Source organism: Zootoca vivipara, chromosome 2 (assembly GCF_963506605.1).
Source record: "Zootoca vivipara chromosome 2, rZooViv1.1, whole genome shotgun sequence".
Taxonomy (NCBI): Eukaryota; Metazoa; Chordata; class Lepidosauria; order Squamata; family Lacertidae; genus Zootoca; species Zootoca vivipara.
Genome location: NC_083277.1, coordinates 5705531 through 5724212, shown reverse-complemented (window position 1 = coordinate 5724212; position 18682 = coordinate 5705531). Strand labels below are relative to the sequence as shown.

General features: G+C 47.7%; 1 protein-coding gene across 5 annotated transcripts; it reads right to left on the bottom strand.

The window, feature by feature from the left end:
- Positions 1 to 689: 689 nt before the first annotated feature.
- On the bottom strand, positions 690 to 18027 carry LOC118081251 (zinc finger protein 157-like). Of its 5 annotated transcripts, none has more exons than XM_035107640.2 (5): positions 17801 to 18027; positions 16335 to 16462; positions 13024 to 13157; positions 6205 to 6355; positions 690 to 1935 (listed from the first exon to the last, which is right to left on the bottom strand). In XM_035107640.2, exons 1-5 carry the CDS (start codon positions 18010 to 18012, stop codon positions 710 to 712), a joined length of 1851 nt encoding a protein of 616 aa, XP_034963531.2. In that variant the 5' UTR covers positions 18013 to 18027; the 3' UTR covers positions 690 to 709. The 5 variants fall into 5 exon arrangements, with proteins under 5 accessions (XP_034963531.2, XP_060125559.1, XP_034963532.1 ...); XM_060269576.1 differs by lacking the exon at positions 16335 to 16462 and adding an exon at positions 16653 to 17683 and having other exon boundaries at positions 17779 to 17834; XM_035107641.2 differs by lacking the exons at positions 16335 to 16462; positions 17801 to 18027 and adding an exon at positions 16653 to 17714.
- Between the last annotated feature and the right edge of the window lie 655 nt (positions 18028 to 18682).

Sequence of the window (18682 nt, the reverse complement as noted above, 5' to 3'; positions counted from 1 at the left end):
AGATGCCCTGAGGAAAGTATTCCACAAACAGGGAGCCACAGCTGAAAAGGCCCCGTTCTTGTGTTGCCACACTCCAGGCCTCTCATGGAGGAGGCACATGAAGAAGGGTCTCAGAAGATGACCTCAGGGTCCAGGTAGGTTCATATGGAAAGAGGCGGTCCTTGTTGCTGTTGCTTTATGCCCCTCGTTGTAAGTGGAGGCAGTGGGTGAGGGGATTGAGGAGAGTCCAATGGCAGGACTCTTTTCGGGAACCTTCTCTTCCACTTTGGAGCATTCCTGCAACTCCTCTCCTGCCTTCATCTTGGCTCTCCTCTACAACCACCTCTTGCCTCACAGGTGGCACTGAACCTCCCTATAAATCTTCCACTATCCATCCCAACCCCCACTCAAATTCCCTCACACTTGCTTGCAGAAGAAAGGCCACAAACTGCTTCTATACTTAAAAAGCAAGTTGAAAGCAAAAAACCCTTCTAAGATCTAGTTACAGGTAGGTAGCCGTGTTGGTCTGACGTAGTCGAAACAAAATAAAACAAATTCCTTCCAGTAGCACCTTAGAGACCAATTAAGTTTCTCATTGGTATGAGCTTTCGTGTGCTCATGCCAATGACAGTGTATCTGAAGAAGTGTGCATGCACACAAAAGCTCAGACCAATGACAAACTTAGTTGGTCTCTAAGGTGCTACTGGAAGGATTATTTTTTTTGTCCCTTCTAAGATGTTTCCCTATGAGTTCTTTGATGCTTAGTTAGGGAGCTAATGTGACAAAAACTCTTGTCGCACTCAAAGCATTTATGAGGAGTCTTCTCCATATGAGTTCTTTGATGATCAATAAGGTGACAACTCTGACTGAAGCTCTTTCCACATTCAAAACATGTATAAGGCTTTTCCCCTGAATGAGTTCTTTGATGCCGAGTAAGGGAACCACTCTCACGGAAGCTCTTTCCACATTCAAAACATGTATATGGCTTTTCCCCTGAATGAGTTCTTTGATGCGTTGTGAGGGAGCCACTCCAACGGAAGCTCTTGTCACATTCCCAGCATTTATAAGGCTTTTCTCCTGTGTGACTTCTTTGGTGCGAGGTAAGGGAGTCTTTGCGACTGAAGCTCTTTCCACACTCCAAACACTCATAAGGTTTGTCCCCCGTATGAATTCTTTGATGCTTTGTGAGGGTGCCTTTGTGCCTGAAGCCCTCCCCGCAGTCCAAACATTTGTAAGGTTTTTCACCAGTGAGGATGCTCCTCTTTCCACACAGCTTGTCCCCTGTATAAGTTCTTTTATGTCTAATGAGGCTGCTGTCCTGACGGAAACACTTTCCACACTTCAAGCATTCATATGGCTTGTCCCCTGTATGGATTCTTTTATGTGTAGTGAGGGTGCGGTTCTGACGGAAACACTTTCCACACTTCAAGCATTCATACGGTTTGTGCCCTGTATGGGTTGCGTGATGAATATTAAGGGAGCCACTATCACGGAAGTTCTTTCCACACTCCCAGCATTTATAAGGTTTCTCGCCTGTATGAGTTCTTTGATGCAAAGTAAGAGAGCCACTGTGATTAAAACCCTTTCCACACTCCCAGCATTTATGAGGTTTCTCGCCTGTATGAGTTCTTCGATGCAGAATAAGGTATTTTTTCCGACTGAAGCTTTCCCCACACTCCCAGCATGTATATGGTTTTTCACCCATGTGCACTCTTTGATGTGTAGTAAGCGTTGAGCGATAAGGGAATCTCTTTCCACACTCAGTACATTCATACTTCTCTCTGTGAATTTGATTTTCATTAACCATAGAAGGACTGGATCCCTTCCCCAACTCCTGCATTTGGGTCCCCTCTTTTCTGTTGCTTCCAACTTGAACCCACAGTTTCCGTTGCTCCTCCACTCTTTCACGTTGCACTTCTGATGTTTCGCCTTCACTCAGGATCCCCCAAACATTTCCTAATGGATTAAAAACAAAAACTGGTAAGATGCTGTGTCTCTATAAGGCCTCATCCACACAGGACTTTTAATGCTGACTTGAAGCTGCTTGCATCTCTATTTTTCATTTTGCATCATCCACAGAAAATCTTCCTAATCTAAGTGCCACCTTGCCCTAACCTCTCTTAAATTCAGAAACATGATGCAGAACAGAGTTTAAACCTTTTCCAGGCCGTGGCCCCCTTCTGACCTTGTTTCATTCCTGTGGCCCCCCATCCCATCCTACCCGTAGAAATGTAGCTATTTAAATGTTTTGTTTGTAAATAGAACATGTTTTATTTTTATAATTTATCTCTCTCTCTATAAAAATGTAGGAGGTCCATGTTTGTTATTCCACACCTTTCTCCAAAACCGCGTACCCGATCACCCTCAAATTTGCCCACAACATTGGATCCGCATGTGGGAGTGTGTCTATCCACTTACATTGACCGGATGACACACCTAGCATAGGTAGAAACATGGATTTATGTAAAAAAAATTGCGCCCTCCAGTGGCCATCCAACAAACAAAGGACAAACATACTCCCACTATCCCTCTCACCTCGGAGACCATGCCTCCACCAGGGAGCAGGCTGCCCTGAGAGCAAGCAGCTCCCCAGGGACATGCGCCCGCCCCGTAGATCGCGCACCCGAGAGCAGGGTGCTCCCCATCCCTCTGCGTCCACGGAGAAGGCCGCTCCACAGTCCGCGGCTGCCCCACAGATCGCGCCGCCGCCAGGGAACAGGGCTGCCTCAATAAAAAGCCACTCCCCATCCCTCGCCGTCCGAGGCCGTGCCCGCCCCACAGATCACGTCGCCGGCAAGGAACAACCCGCCCCGGGAGACATGCCAGAACCCAGATCCAGCCCGCCCAGGGAGACAGGCCACATCCCAGAGACTGCCCAACCAACAGACTCCACAACCTCAAAACAAGAACAACACCACAGATCAATGCGTACCTCAGACCTCTACATCCCTTCCATTCCACAGAGCAGTGTCCAGGTAAGATCGAACATACTTTACACTGTGCAGATTTCAACCCACCCTCAAGAACTTCCTGCCATGCCGCCTCAACCCCCCCCCCAACATCCCCCCCAACCCACCCTCAAGAACCTTCCAAGAAGGAGTACACAGGTAAGACGCAAAATGTTGGACCAGGACTGCATACAGTCACACCCCACACAGAACTCCCAACACTGGACCCATGACCACCTCCATGTTCCCCTTATTTTCCAACACCACCCACCCTCTATAACGTCCTCCCATACCAACTTACACGATTACCCACCCATCCACCCCCACAAAACTCCAACCTTGGAACCCCTAACCGCCTCCATGTTCCCATAAATGTTACACCCCCTTCATAACTTTACACTCCACCCAGTTACACCAATCACTCCTCCACAACTCCCACCTCCTGACCCCTGACCACCTCCATGTTACCCTGACTCTCCAACACCACCCACCCTCTATAACTTCCTCCCATACCAACTTACACTATTACCCACTCACCCACCCGCACAAAACTCCAACCTTGGACCCCTAACTGCCTCCATGTTCCCATAAATGTTACACCCCCTTCATAACTTTACACTCCACCCAATTACATCAATCACTCCCCCACAACTCCCACCTCCTGACCCCTGACCACCTCCATGTTACCCTGACTCTCCAACAACACCCACCCTCCATAACTTCTAACCATCCCAACTTCACCACTATACTAAATATCTAACACCCCCCTAATTATAATACAATAATTTGTAAAATTTCTTCGTATTTTTTTAATCTTTCCACGTTTTAACTACGACCACGGAAACTCCTGCTCAAGTACCAACGAAAAGATCCTCCCCCTTCGCACAACGACTACGTGAAAGGCACTTGACCCGAACCAATAACACCAACAACGCCATCCTATACAGAGAAAACCAAAACCACAACAACACAGACTACGCCATCACTGACGCACCAACAACATACAGAAAGAAATACCAGACTTAAGAACATTAACTACCTTCTTCCTTTCTTCCTAATTTCACACACAAAGCCACAGCAACGTGTGGCAGGGCCAGCTAGTAGATACATAAAATGATAGGAGCATAATGAAATATTGTTGAAGCAGGTAGGTAGCCGTGTTGGTCTGAGTCGAAGCAAAATAAAAAAAATTCCTTCAGTAGCACCTTAAAGACCAACTAAGTTTATATTTTGGTATGAGCTTTCGTGTGCATGCACACTTCTTCAGATACACTAGAAACAGAAGTGTCAGACCCTATATATATACAGAGGGTGGGGGGGGGGTGGGTGGGAATGGGTGATGGGCTGATGGGAGTGGTAAACCTGTAGATGGCTGTTAATGGCTGCTGATGGCTGCAATTAGTCCTGGGCTGAGGTGCTAAAGAAAGCTTGATCATGCATAATGAGATAAGAATCCGATGTCTCTATTCATCCCAGGTGCTTCCATGGTTTTAAGCTTGGTAATGATTTCCAATTCAGCAACTTCTCTTTCCAGTCTGTTCCTGAAATTTCTCTGTAATAAAACAGCTGCTTTGAGATCTTGTATAGCAGTGTTTCTCAACCAGTGTGCCTCCAGATGTTTTGGGACTACAACTCCCATCATCCCTAGCTAGCAAGACCAGTGGTCAGGAATGATGGGAGTTGTAGTCCCAAAACATCTGGAGGCACACTGGTTGAGAAACACTGTTGTATAGAATGTCCTGGGAGATTGAAGTGTTCTCCTACTGGTTTTTCAGTCTTATGGTTATTGTTGAAGCAGATAAACATAAGAATCATAGACCTAGAAGGGAGCCAAAGGGTCATCTAGTCCAACCCCCACAATGTAGGAAACTCAGCTAAAGCATCCATGATAGATGGCCATCCAACCTCTGCTTAAGTAGAGTTTAGAACACTTATAAGTCAACAACACTTATTGACCTACATTTGTTCACAGGGGGAAACCTACAGACAACAGTCCAAAAGCATACCTTCTAGCATTTCTCCAATGAAAATAGGGACATTCTATTCCTATGCTCTGGTCCATGGGGTCACGAAGAGTCGGACACGACTAAACGACTGAACAACAATTTTACTGGCCATCTGACTTGGTTGCCCCAGCCACTCTGGGCAGCTCACAACATATATAAAAACAGAATAAAACATTAAACATAAAAAACCTTCCTAAACATGGCTGCCTTCAGATGGCTCAGGAGTCGGAAAACTCCATACTCTCCAACATTTCTCTGGCGAAAATAGGGACATCCTAAGGAAAAACGGAAGGGTAGCGGGTGGCACTGTGGTCTAAAGCACAGAGCCTAGGGCTTGCCGATCGGAAGGTCGACGGTTCGAATCCCCGTGACAGGGTGAGCTCCCGTTGCTTGGTCCCTGCTCCTGCCCATCTAGCAGTTCGAAAGCACATTAGTGCAAGTAGATAAATAGGTACCACTCTGGCAGGAAGGTAAGCAGCATTTCCCTGGCTTACTCTTGCTGGCCACATGACCCGGAAGCTGTCTGTGGACAAACGCCGGCTCCCTCGGCCTATAGAGCGAGATGAGCACGCAGCCCCAGAGTCTTACGCGACTGGATCCTAACGGTCAGGGGTACCTTTACCTTTAAGAAAAAGCAGGACATTCCGGGATCAAATCAGAAAACTGGGACGACTTTTGTAGATTTGGGACTGTCCCCGGAAAATAAGGACACTTGGGAGGGTCTGCAAAAGGCACACCAGGAGTTGTGTATATATGGGAGTATTTTAAAAAGCAAGTGGTCCTCATCTTGTCTCAGGTGCCAAGGAACAGCCTCACCCGTCACACCCCTGAGGCCACATATGTAGGGCAGCAGGACACGGTTTGAGGAATTTTGTTTCGTGGGCTAGAGAGGGACTGCTGCCACGACCCACAAGTCTCTCACTGCTGACTTGATTCAGGACCCATCACGGCGTTAAACAATGGAACTTACTGAAAAATAATTTTCTTCACACCAGCCAGCATTCATGGGCGTAGCCAAGGAGGGTGACGGGCCACACCCCCAGATCAAGTAAAACATTAGAAATATTTAACTGACCAATCACACCAGTTCTGCCCCCCCTAACAAAAATCCTGCGCCCATGCCACCATTGAAAAACATTCCTTTCCTTTTCTACCGTTTATCTCTCACAGCCCAGAATTCTTGCCCTGCAACCTTCCTCGTTTTCGTGCGAGGGGAGCTTCCTTACCCCCAACATCTCCCCAGATCCCCATCTCCATTCCCTGGAACTCACCAGATCTCTCTGAGGGTCCTGGGAGGGAACATCCAAAGGTTGTGGGGGACAACCTGACCAGGTCAACTGTCCATCTTCCTCCTTCCATCCTCACTAGGTTTGTAGGATCAGCCTCTTTCATCCTTCCTGCGGAGTTCAGACACTGCAGGCTCTGGGAGGGAGGAAGAAGCAAAGGGAGCCTCAGAGGCCCTGCAGGGATTCTCCTACCCTAGATATTCTCCTGCCCCTGGAGAAGCTCAAAGGGGGCATCCCCTCTGCAACAGTCACCAACAGTAATGTTTTGGGATTCCAAACAAATCAGTCTGCTTCCTCTATCCTTTCTTAAGGCTGGCATGATACGCACAGTAGTGACCTGAAAGTAGATCCCATTGAACTCAGTGGAGCTTACTTATAAGTAAATCTGCAAAGGACTGCTGTGCATATTCTCCCTCTTCTGACACATTGCTCCTCTTCCCCTCCCTTCTTCCAGTCAATACCTTCTTGCCTTTTATTTCCCCTGTGTCTTTTCTGCTCACTTGGGGGAGGGGTTCCCCCAATCCATCTATTTCTCCTCCCCCCCCCAACCCCTTGGAACTCAGCTGACCCAGCCTTAAAGGGTGCTGGAGGTGGGGAGCCCCAATTCAGGACATTTCTAGGATCACAGATCTTTGAAATTATTTTGCAGAATTCAGAAGTTTAAACAAGCTTCAGGTTCCAGGGAGGGAGGGAGTCAGAAACAAAGGGAGCTTGAAGGGATATTTCTTGCCACAGAGTTTCCTTGTTTCCACTCTCCATTCCTTGGTTCTGATTTAAAAGAGAGGTAGAGCTGGGTATCGTCCGCATACAGTGGTACCTCTAGTTACGAACTTAATTCATTCCAGAGGTCCGTTCTTAACCTGAAACTGTTCTTAACCTGAGGCACGCTTTCACTAATGGGGCCTCTTGCTGCCGCCGGCACATGATTTCCATTCTCATCCTGGGGCAAAGTTCTCAATTCAAGGTAACTACTTCCAGGTTAGCGGAGTTTCTAACCTGAAGCGTTTGTAACTCGAGGTACCACCGTACTGATGAACACCCAGCCCAAACCCCCTGATGATCTCTCCCAGTGGCTTCATGAAGATGTTAAAAAGCATGGGGGAGAAGACGGAACCCTGAGGCACCCCACAAGTGAGAGCCCAGGGGTCTGAACACTCATCCCCCAACACCACTTGCTGGACACGGCCCAGGAGGAAGGAGTGGAACCACTGTATGACAGTGCCCCCAGCTCCTCTAGACCAGGCACGTCCAACAGGTAGATCATGATCTACTGGTAGATCACTGGACATCTGTGGTAGATCACTGGCAGATTGCTGGCTCCCCAGCTCAACAACTTTGGCTCCCCTAAAAAAGCCCTGACCCCCTCCCAAATGGGAATTCCCTCCTCCCTGGAAAAAAGCTCAACAACTACATATGACCTGAACCCCAAAAAACCTGATCTTCCTCCTCCCGAAAAACAACAACAGGGCTTTCCCTCCTAAAAAAAGCTCAACAGTTTTGACCTGAACTGAACCTCCTGAAAGTGGGTAGATCACTGCCAGTTTTTAACTCTGTGAGTAGATTGAAGTCTTGGGAGTTGGCCACCCCTGCTCTAGACGGTCCAGAAGGCTGTTATGATCGATTGTATCAAAAGCCGCTGAGAGATTCAACAGAACTAGAAAACAGCTTTCACCTTTGTCCCTAGCCCACCGGAGATCATCGACCAGTGTGACCAAGGCAGATTCAATCCCATGATGAGGCCTGAATCCTGATTGGAAGTGATCCAAATGGTCCGCATCCACCAGGTGCGCTTGGAGTTGTCCAGCCAGATGGGTACTTAATCAACTTGCCCAAGAATGGGAGATTTGAGACCGGGCGATAGTTGGTCATATTGGCCGGGTCCAAATATTTCTTTTCAGAAGCGGTTTAATAACCACCTCTTTCAGCGTCTTGCAAGGCTCTCTCACAGAGGAAAGCATTCACCACACCGCAGAGCCCATCACCCAGCCCTTCCCGGCACGCATTTATGAGACAGGATGGGCAAGGATCAAGGAGACGGTTGGTTTCACTGGTCTAAGCAATTTGTCCACATCCTCAGAGGTAACAGATTGCAATTGATCCCATGCAACTTGACTAGACAGGACTCTAGCACTCTCCTGCCCCGGCCCTGTTCCCATGGCGGAGTCTACCTCTTTCCAAATCTGAGCCACTTCATTTGTAAAAAAAACTTTGCAAAATCACTACATATCTTGGGGCTTGAGTTCCTTACCGGGCCTGATGGCGAAGGTGGCTCCATTAGATTGCGAACCACCTGAAAGGGTCTCCTGCTGCTGTTTACTGCAGATGCAATAGAGGCAGTGAGGAAGGTCTTCTTCGCCATCGCTATTGCCACTTGGTAGGCTCGATATTGAGCTCAAACCTGTGTCCAGTCCAATTCAGAATGTGTTTTCCACCACCAGCGCTCTAGCCGTCTCAGCGATTGTTTCATCGCCCTCAGCCCCAGGGAAAACCACGGGGCTGTCCAGGCTCCATGCAATCAGAGAGGGCGCTTCAGAGCCAGACAGTCAATAACTCTGGTTAACTCCACATTCCAGCGGGCCACCAGGGAATCAGCTGAAAGGCCATCAACATGGGATAAAACATCCCCTACCACTCTCTGGAAGCCAACTCGATCCATTAAGTGGCGGGGGCGGACCATCTAAATTGGTCCAACCTCCCTGCAGAGGGAAAGGGTCGCAGAGAAGTCCAGTTGCACCAAGAAGTGATCTGACCATGGCACTTCTTTAATTTCTCTTTTACTTAGTGTCAGATCACCAACATCCGTAGAGGTGAACACCAGGTCTAAGACATGTCCGCGGCTATGAGTTGGGTCAAACTTATTCAGGGACAGCCCCATGGAGGCCATGTTTTCCACGAAGTCCTAAGCGGCCCCTTGTAAGGTCTTGTCGGCATGGATGTTAAAAGCCCCTAGGACAACCAAACTAGGTGTCTCCAGGAGCACAACCGCCATGACCCGAAGCAGCTTGGGCAGGGAATCCTTGGTGCAGCAGGGAGGTCGGTACCCCAAAAGGAATCCTGTACTGCCCCTATTGCCCAACTTCCAGAACATGCACTCAGAAAACTGGGTATTCCAAGATAATGACTTCCTAAAAATCACTGCACCCTCCTCCCTGCCCATATAACCTGGGCTGCTGTGCGTAAGAGAACCCTGGTAGACAAGCAGCCATGATCAAGTCGTGGATGACAACGATGTTGTGAATCATTTGCCTGGCATTGCACAGCAACACCTTTAGGTCATGTTGGTCTCACTTGCCGATTCCAGTATCCTCACAGTCAAGACCAGACCCGGAGGCGGGGATAGTATTCAAACAATGACTAAAACTGCCTCCTCGGTAATGACGTGGTCTGGTCTTAGTGTATCTACTCCTCCTACCCGTGATCACTGATATCAGGTGTGCCTGTGTATCCCCCCCGCCTGTGTAACCTGCCCCAGCCATTTTGTCAGCCCTGACTCTCTCCCCTTCAAAACAGAACACAAACTAAGCAATGAATTAAAAAAAACCCAGGAGAAACTAATTAAGAACAACTATTTACAATTATTCTGAAATTAAACAGGTCCCCAGCGCTAACTAAACGTTGATCCCACACCCAAGAGAACAAAAACAAAAGAAAACAACCAGAAATTTAAACGCTTCTGAGTAGACACTTAGCTATTTACTAGATGCAAGTCAGTAGCACCAGACGAATCCATTCAGCTAGGCGCTGGGGTGGATTCTCCCTCTTCCCTGTGTCTTGCAGAGCCAGGCTGATGCACTGGGGCAGTTAGGGACCATTAGGTCCAGTCGTGACCGACTCTGGGGTTGCGGCGCTCATCTCGCGTTATTGGCCGAGGGAGCTGGCGTACAGCTTCCGGGTCATGTGGCCAGCATGACCAAGCCGCTTCTGGCGAATCAGAGCAGTGCACGGAAATACCGTTTACCTTCCCGCTGTAGCGGTACCTATTTATCTACTTGCACTTTGACGTGCTTTCGAACTGCTAGGTTGGCAGGAGGTGGGACCGAACAACGGGAGCTCACCCCGTCATAGGGATTCAAACCGCCGACCTTCTGATCAGCAAGCCCTAGGCTCAGTGGTTTAACCCACAGCGCCAGCTGCGTCCCTTAAGGGGCAGTTACAAGTAGTAATCAAAACCGGAGCCTCAGGGATTGCCCTCTCCAGGTAGAAACAAACTGGGACTGCTCCAAGAAAATGCAGAAAGGAAAAAAGATTCAGCAGTGCTAGGCCGCCCTCTGGTGGGCTGCCTCTTACCTGCTTGTGATTGGCTAAGGAGAGAGTTAATCAGGATTTTTAGATTTTAAAAAAACGATTCCCCCCTTTTATTCTCACTTTACTCTGTTGCCCCCTAGCCTCATGCTGTGCCCCCCCTTATGTAACTTTCACCTACGCCCCCCTTGGAATATCCTCTTCCCCACCCCCCACCCCGGGTTGAGAAACACTGATGTAGAGAAACAGGAGAAAGAGTTTTGGGTCTTTTTGGGGTTTTTTAGCATTGAAAGTTCTTAAGGCTGGAATTGGGAACCTTTGTCTCTCCAAATGCTGCTGAAATAAGTCCTATCAGCTCCAGCAAACTTGTTGTGATCCAGCAATTCCTGGGAGGGAGCAACTGCTCTCATTTTTCAAATGACACCAACAGGCCTGATCTGGTGTGCACAAGCAACCGGTGGTTTCTCCTGCATGACACCTCCAGCTTTTATTATTTATTATGACACTCACCATTTTATTAAATTTGTATACTGCCCTATACAAATTTAATAAAATGGTGAGTGTAATAATAAATAATAATAGCTGGAGGTGTCATGCAGGAAAAATCGCTGGTTATTAAATTTATATACTGCCCTATGGGACACGGGTGGTGCTGTGGGTTAAACCACAGAGCCTAGGGCTTGCCGGTCAGAAGGTCGGCGGTTCAAATCCCCGCGATGGGATGAGCTCCCGTTGCTCTGTCCCTGCTCCTGCCAACCTAGCAGTTTGAAACCACGAAGTGCATGCAAGTAGATAAATAGGGGAAGGTAATGGCGGGAAGGTGAACGGCGTTTCCCTGCACTGCTCTGGTTTGCCAGAAGCGGCTTTGTCATGCTGGCCACATGACCCGGAAGCTGTATGCCGGCTCCCTCGGCCAGTAAAGCGAGATGAGCGCCGCAACCCCAGAGTCGTCCGTGACTGGACCTAATGATCAGGGGTCCCTTTTCCTTTTTTGTACTGCCCTATACACGCAGGTTTCAGGGAAGTTCACAGGATAAAATCACAATATAAAAACACAAAATATATAATCAAAACAAAAACAACTCCCTCCCCCAAAAAATAAAAACACATTTTTAAAGGGCATTAGATGCCCTGAGGAAAGTATTCCACAAACAGGGAGGCACAGCTGAAAAGGCCCCGTTCTCGTGTTGCCACACTCCAGGCCTCTCATGGAGGAGGCACATGAAGAAGGGTCTCAGAAGATGACCTCAGGGTGCAGGTAGGTTCATATGGAAAGAGGCGGTCCTTGTTGCTGTTGCTATATGCCCCTCGTTGTCAGTGGAGACAGCGGGTGAGGGGATTGGGGAAGAGTCCAATGGCAGGACTCTTTTCTGGGACCCTCTTTTCCATCTTGGAGACTTCCAGCAACGCCTCTCCTGCCTTCAGCTTGGCTCTCCTCTATGACCACCCCTTGCCTCGTAGGGGGCACTGAACCTCCCTATAAATATTCCACTATCCATCCTACCCACCACTCAAACTCCTGCCCGTCCCTAACACTGGGTTACAGAAGAAATGCCACAAACTGTTTCTACATTTAAAAAGCAAGCTGAAAGCAAAAAAAACCCTTCTAAGATCTAGTTACAGGTAGGTAGCTGTGTTGGTCTGACATAGTCGAAACAAAATAAAACAAATTCCTTCCAGTAGCACCTTAGAGACCAACCAAGTTTGTCATTGGTATGAGCTTTCATGTGCTCATGCCAATGACAGTGTATCTGAAGAAGTGTGCATGCACACGAAAGCTCAAACCAATGACAAACTTAGTTGGTCTCTAAGGTGCTACTGGAAGGGGAAAAATTTATTTTGTCCCTTCTAAGATGTTTCCCTGTGAGTTCTTTGATGCTTAGTTAGGGAGCTACTGTGACGAAAACTCTTGTCGCACTCAAAGCATTTATGAGGATTCTCCTCCATATGAGTTCTTTGATGATCAATAAGGTGACAACTCTGAATGAAGCTCTTTCCACATTCAAAACATGTGTAAGGCTTTTCCCCTGAATGAGTTCTTTGATGCCGAGTAAGGGAGCCACTCTCACGGAAGCTCTTGTCACATTCCCAGCATTTATAAGGCTTTTCTCCTGTGTGACTTCTTTGGTGCAAGGTAAGGGAGTCTTTGCGACTGAAGCTCTTTCCACACTCCAAACACTCATAAGGTTTGTCCCCCGTATGAATTCTTTGATGCTTCGTGAGGGTGCCTTTGTGCCTGAAGCCCTCCCCACAGTCCAAACATTTGTAAGGTTTTTCACCTGCATGAGTTCTTTTATGTCCAGTGAGGATGCTCCTCTCATGGAAGCTCTTTCTACACAGCTTGTCCCCTGTATAAGTTCTTTTATGTCTACTGAGGCTGCTGTTCTGACGGAAACACTTTCCACACTTCAAGCATTCATACGGCTTGTCCCCTGTATGGATTCTTTTATGTCTAGTGAGGGTGCCGCTCTGACGGAAACACTTCCCACACTTCAAGCATTCGTACATCTCTCTCCAACTTTGATTTCCCTTAACCTGAGAAGCGGTGGATTCCCTCCCCACCTGCTGCATCTGGGTCCCCTCTTTCCTGTAGGTTCCAACTTGAACCCGCAGTTCCCGTTGCTCCTTCTGCTGCTCCACTCTTCCACGTGGCACTTCTGATGGTTCTCCTTCAGTGAGGAACTCCCCAACATCTCCTAATGGATTTAAAAGGAAAACTGGTAAGATGCTGTGTCTCTATAAGGCCTCATCCACACAGGACATTAATGCGGACTTTAATGCTGACTTGAAGCTGCTTGCATCTCTATTTTTTATTTTGCATCATCCACAGAAAATCCTAAGTGACAGCTTGACTTTACGTCTCTTAAATTCAGAAACATGATACAGAGCAGACTTTCCCAACAGTTTTCCGGCCGTGGCCCCCTTCCGACCTTGTTTCCTTCCTGTGGCCCCCCAACCCCATCCTACTGGTAGAAAGATAGCTATGTAAATGTTTTCTTTGTAAATAGAATAGAACATGCTTTATTTATAATTTTTTATAATTTATACAAAATGCAACTACATAAAATGATAGGAGCTGTAAGAGAGAGGGCTTGCAGAGAGCAGCCCACTCTGCTTGCTTCCATCAGATGGGAGAGCAGCAGCAAGTCTGGGAGGGAAAACCAGGAACAGGAAGGGTTAAGACGGGTCAAGACGGGTCCAGGGCTCTGCAGAGTCCTGGAGGCTCAGCTCCAGGTTGGTAGCAGGGAAGCAGGGGAGGAGCTAGCTTCAGCAGGGGCTGGAAAGGAGGGAGGAGGTAGAACGGCACCTCAGGAGCCTGGTTTGGGACCACGGAGGACCCGAGGAGGGGCGTTTGGATGCCCAGTCTTAAAAGTAGGGTCAGAGCCCACGAGACGCCATTGTGGGCTTCTGCCCCATGCGGAGCAGACATGATTTGAGACATCTCACCACTGTATATAGCATGCACAATAAAACTCTGAAAATCCAGAGGATGTGTGGAGTGCTTACTCGGGAGTAGCCAACACCCATCTGTGACAGGAGCATAATGAAATATTGTTGAAGCAGAAAAACATAGAATTATAGGGCTGGAAGGGAACCCAAGAGTCATCTAGTCCAACCCCCACAACGTAGGAAACTTAGCTAAAGCATCCATGACAGATGGCCATCCAACCTCTGCTAGAAACCCAAAGGAAGGGGGTTCTAGACCAGGCATCCTCAAACTTCGGCCCTCCAGATGTTTTGGACTACAATTCCCATCTTCCCCGACCACTGGTCCTGTTAGCTAGGGATCATGGGAGTTGTAGGCCAAAACATCTGGAGGGCCGCAGTTTGGGGGTGCCTGGTCTAGAACCTCCCGGGAGATCCATCTTCCATGTATTATAAAAAGTCAACAGCACTTATTTGACCCCAGTTGTTTGACACAAAGGGGGAAACCTACAGATAACAGCCCAAAAGCACACCTTCCAACAATTATCTGATGAAAATAGGGATGTCCTATTCCATAATAATAATTTTACTATTATGGGTAATACCCCACCCATCTGATTGGTTGCCCCAGCTACTCTGGAAGATTTTTTAAAAACTTCCCTTTACAGGGTTGCATTCAGATGGTTCAGCAGGGGGATAATTCCATACCCTTCAACATTTCTCTGGTGAAAATAGGGACGTCCTAAAGAAAAGTGGCACATTTGGGATCAAATCAGAAACTGGAATGACTTCTGTAAATCCAGGACCGGAACTGGAAAATAGAGACACTTGGGAGGGTCTGCAAAAGGCACACAGGGAGTTCTGTATATATGGGAGAATTTAAAAAAACAAGTGGTCCTCACTGACCTGGTGTGAAAAGATCCTGGCTGCCTAGACAAAACTATAGCCCCACAAACCCTTACCTGGGAGTAAGGTGCACTGAACTCAGTGCTGCTTTCTTCTGAGTAGACACTTAGCTATTTACTAGATGCTCCCTTGTGGGCTGCCCCCTTACCTACTAATGACTGGCCAAGTAAATACTCAATAGGGATTTTTTAAAGGGGGGAAAAATAATTTCCCTGCTTTTATTGTCACTTCCATCTGTGCCTCCCCCCAGCATTGTGCTGTGCCCCGCCCCGATTTACATAATTTTCACCTGGGACCACCCTGGAATATCCTGGGGCCCCGGTTGGGAAACACTAATATAGAGAAACAGGATAAAGAGTTTGGGGTGTTTTTCATTTTTCAGTTGAAAGTCCTTAAGGCAGGAATTGGGAACCTTTGGCTCTCCAAAGGCTACTGAAATAACTCCCATCAGCTCCATCAAACATGGACATTTGACAGAGAGGATGGTGTGATCCAGCAACTTCTGGGAGAGAGCAAGGCGTCCCCACACCCATCTTATGGGGAAAAGGAGGCCCTTGGGAGCATTCCTACTCAGGGGGCAGAATAAGATTAACAGAGGCTGGCTGGGCCGGAAATCCCTTATATCTCATGACTCTTTCATCTCCCTCCCACATGCAGAATCCAGAAGTAATTGTGCTGCAGGATAACAGGTGCATATTTCCTGGACAAGGGTCTTAGAACATGTTTGGGAGCCAAAACCCTAAGGTGGCTGTTGGGTGACATTTCCCCAAGACCTCCCCCCTCTCGCGGACAACCCTCCTGTGTAGGCTCAGTTCCCAAATCAGTTGGCTCCTCCTATTCTCTCTGTAAGTCGGTGGGGACAGAGAGGAGGGTCAGATCCCTGCCACTCCATCTATTCTGTGTTGTACACTGCTTAGCAAGCTATGCACTTAAGCAGACTAGGACTCTCCCCCAATGCAATAAAGCACAACGAGTACACAGCAGACCTCTTCAGCCTTTTGTTTCTATGGCATGCTGTTGTAAGTGCAACCCTATCAAAAAGGCAAGTTCACCCTGAATACGAGGCGCTTGACCAGAACTGGACAGAACCATTCCAGTCTTACAACTTCTTGAAGCAAGTCACGAACACAACCTTCAGCACATCTCTGCACCTGTTGTTATTTCCTGCTAGAGCTAACAGCTAAGGAAGTAGCTGACCACAAGACCTAGCTAACGGCGGAGTAGCAAACCACCGAGCCTAACCACATGGCTAAGGAAGTCGTAGCCATAGCAACAGCACATGTTAAGTAGGTCAGAGCCAGGCAAGTAACTCATAGCCAATGGGTCAATTCTTTGATGGCTCCCTCTGGGCATCTGGTTGGCAAACGTGAGAACAGAATCATGGACTCCATGGGCCTTTGCTTTGATCCAACAGGATTCTTCAAATGTTCTTTAGTCCAGGAGAAATTACCAATTCGCCTTCTCGTGATCTCACTTCTTGTGATCTCACCAACAATCACACCTTCACTAGCTATATTGATTAAGGCAAAAAGGATCCCTACCCACAGATGCCATCATCTCACGAATCTCCTCCATGACTTCATCGTACAGAGCTCTCTCTCCCGGATCCAGCAAGGCCCATTCCTCGTTGGTGAAATGCACAGACACGTCATCAAAGCTCACTGATTCCCTGGAAGAAGAAAACCATTCCCTTCTTTGTAGACACTCCAAGGCAATGTGTTGTCATAAGTATAATACTTCTAATACCCTTCTGGGTTATCTAGAGCCCGTCTAGAGTCCCTCAGGAAATCTCTATCGGTCGGAGGAAGCAGAGGCCAAGCAGAGTATACTGAAAGTAATGTAGCGAGACACCTGGATACCTGGGAACCTTGGCATCAAACTTCTCAAAGACTTGCAGACTCAGAGTTGGAGAAATCAAAGTAATTTATTGCTAAAGCAATAAGGCACAGCAGATTTCCCAAAGGAGCTGAGCCCCGAATACTTGGTGGCTTTGGGTTTTATACCCTTTTCAAAATAGGCGTAAAGCATTACATCAGGTATTACATATTCATATACTGCAGTAGAAAATTAACCAATCCACGAGGTAGAGGCCCTCCCTTGCCCAGGTTAGTAAACTTCTCTATTTTTCTGCAAAAATCAGCAAAGCCATATATGGGACGTCTTAGGTCATTGTGACCAGTTGAGATGTTCCAAAATTCCCCTATTCTCTCATACATCCTTTCTGGGTGTGCAGCCAAGTCTAAGTTGTTATCCTGTGTGCAAACCCGTGACCAGCACTGGGCTGCCCCAAAACCTGGGTGCTTCCCACTCTACCCTGTAACTAACAGATACAGTGCAATTAATTATTAACATTAGCAGTAACATTAGCAGTATAACTCGTGAGATTCATGAACCAAAAACCTTCAACCAAGCACCGCTTTTCCAGCATTCTTATTAAGCACACCAATATAACAGTTCACGTGTAAATATAAGAAGGGACATTTCCTACAAATGTCTGTTGACTGTCAGTTTCCCTTATCAGAATTCTGGGCATCTGGCCAGTACATTAGTCAACTGGAACTGGTTTGGTGACTGAATTACCAAAACTCCCTTCCAACAGGCATCTAGTTGCAAGCACAGCAAATTCTTTGATTTTAAGAAGCTGCTTTTGGAAAAACAGTGAGAGGCATAAGGGACTACTGATTTTTGATTGATTTCTGATACTAGCATTTTATGAACAGTGAAACAGGTCCCCTGGCTTACGTGCCACAGTAAAGCGGCCGGAAAGCCTGATCTTTATTAAAGGAAATAAAGTGGTGCAATAGGATCCCCCTTCGCCACACGCAGGAGGGAGGAGAACCCCAAAGCTCCTACAAAGACTTTTGCAATTGCCCACCCTGTAGCCCAAGACCTGTAGCCCAAGACCTGTAGCCTGGCGTGCTGTGGTCCATGGGGTCACGAAGAGTCGGACACGACTAAACGACTAAACAACAACAAGCCCAAGACCAGCCCCAAACTTCATACATACATTGCTCGTCCTCCTTCCCTCCCTGCATCTGACCCGGAGGCGGCAGGAGAGGCTGCCTTCCCTGCGAAGAAAGAACGGGAGAAGATCCTCCGGGAGGAAGAAGAGGAAGACAGAGGTCCGTGACAGGCAGCTGCTTCCCACAGGAAGGAAGAACAGACCCGTGCTAAGAAGCGGAAGCTCCTCCTCCTCCTCCCGCGCAGGACCCCCCCCATTCCGCTCTAGAAATCTCGGCTCTGTGACTAGGCTTAACCCTTGCGGAGCCAAGCGGCAGGAACCTCTTGGCTGCTCCGAGCGAACAGCGAGGAGAGGAGTCCCGATTCTGTGTAGAAAGCCCTGCAGGATCAGGCCCCGAGTAAGTACAGTACAGGATCCTCTCCTCCAGCAGGTGCCCCATGCAGGATCCAGTGACCATTGAGAGCCATAGCATATGCCTCCTTTTTCCCAAAGTCCTTCCAAAGTCAAGGTGGCTTTCAGATGAAGCAGGAAAACTAACATAATCCTTAAAAAGTAATTCTACTCTAATAAAGATATATACTGTACATAGAAAGAACTATTAAAAATAGCTAATAATCATAAAAAGAAGTAACAAGGGGGTCATCTCCTGCTTGGCAGGGGGTTGGACTGGATGACCCTTGTGGTCTCTTCCAACTCTATGATTCTATGATTCTATTCTATGATTCTATGACCTGGTCCAAATCTACAGAGAGAAACTAAAGTGCTGTTGTTGTTGTTAAATTTTTATACCGCCCTAAACCTGCAGGTCTCAGGGCAGTTCACAAAATAAAATCACAATATAAAAACAGAAGATACACCATCAAAACAAAAACTACTCGATAACTCAACCCCCCCCCCCCCCAGACAACAACAACAACCCAAGTGCTG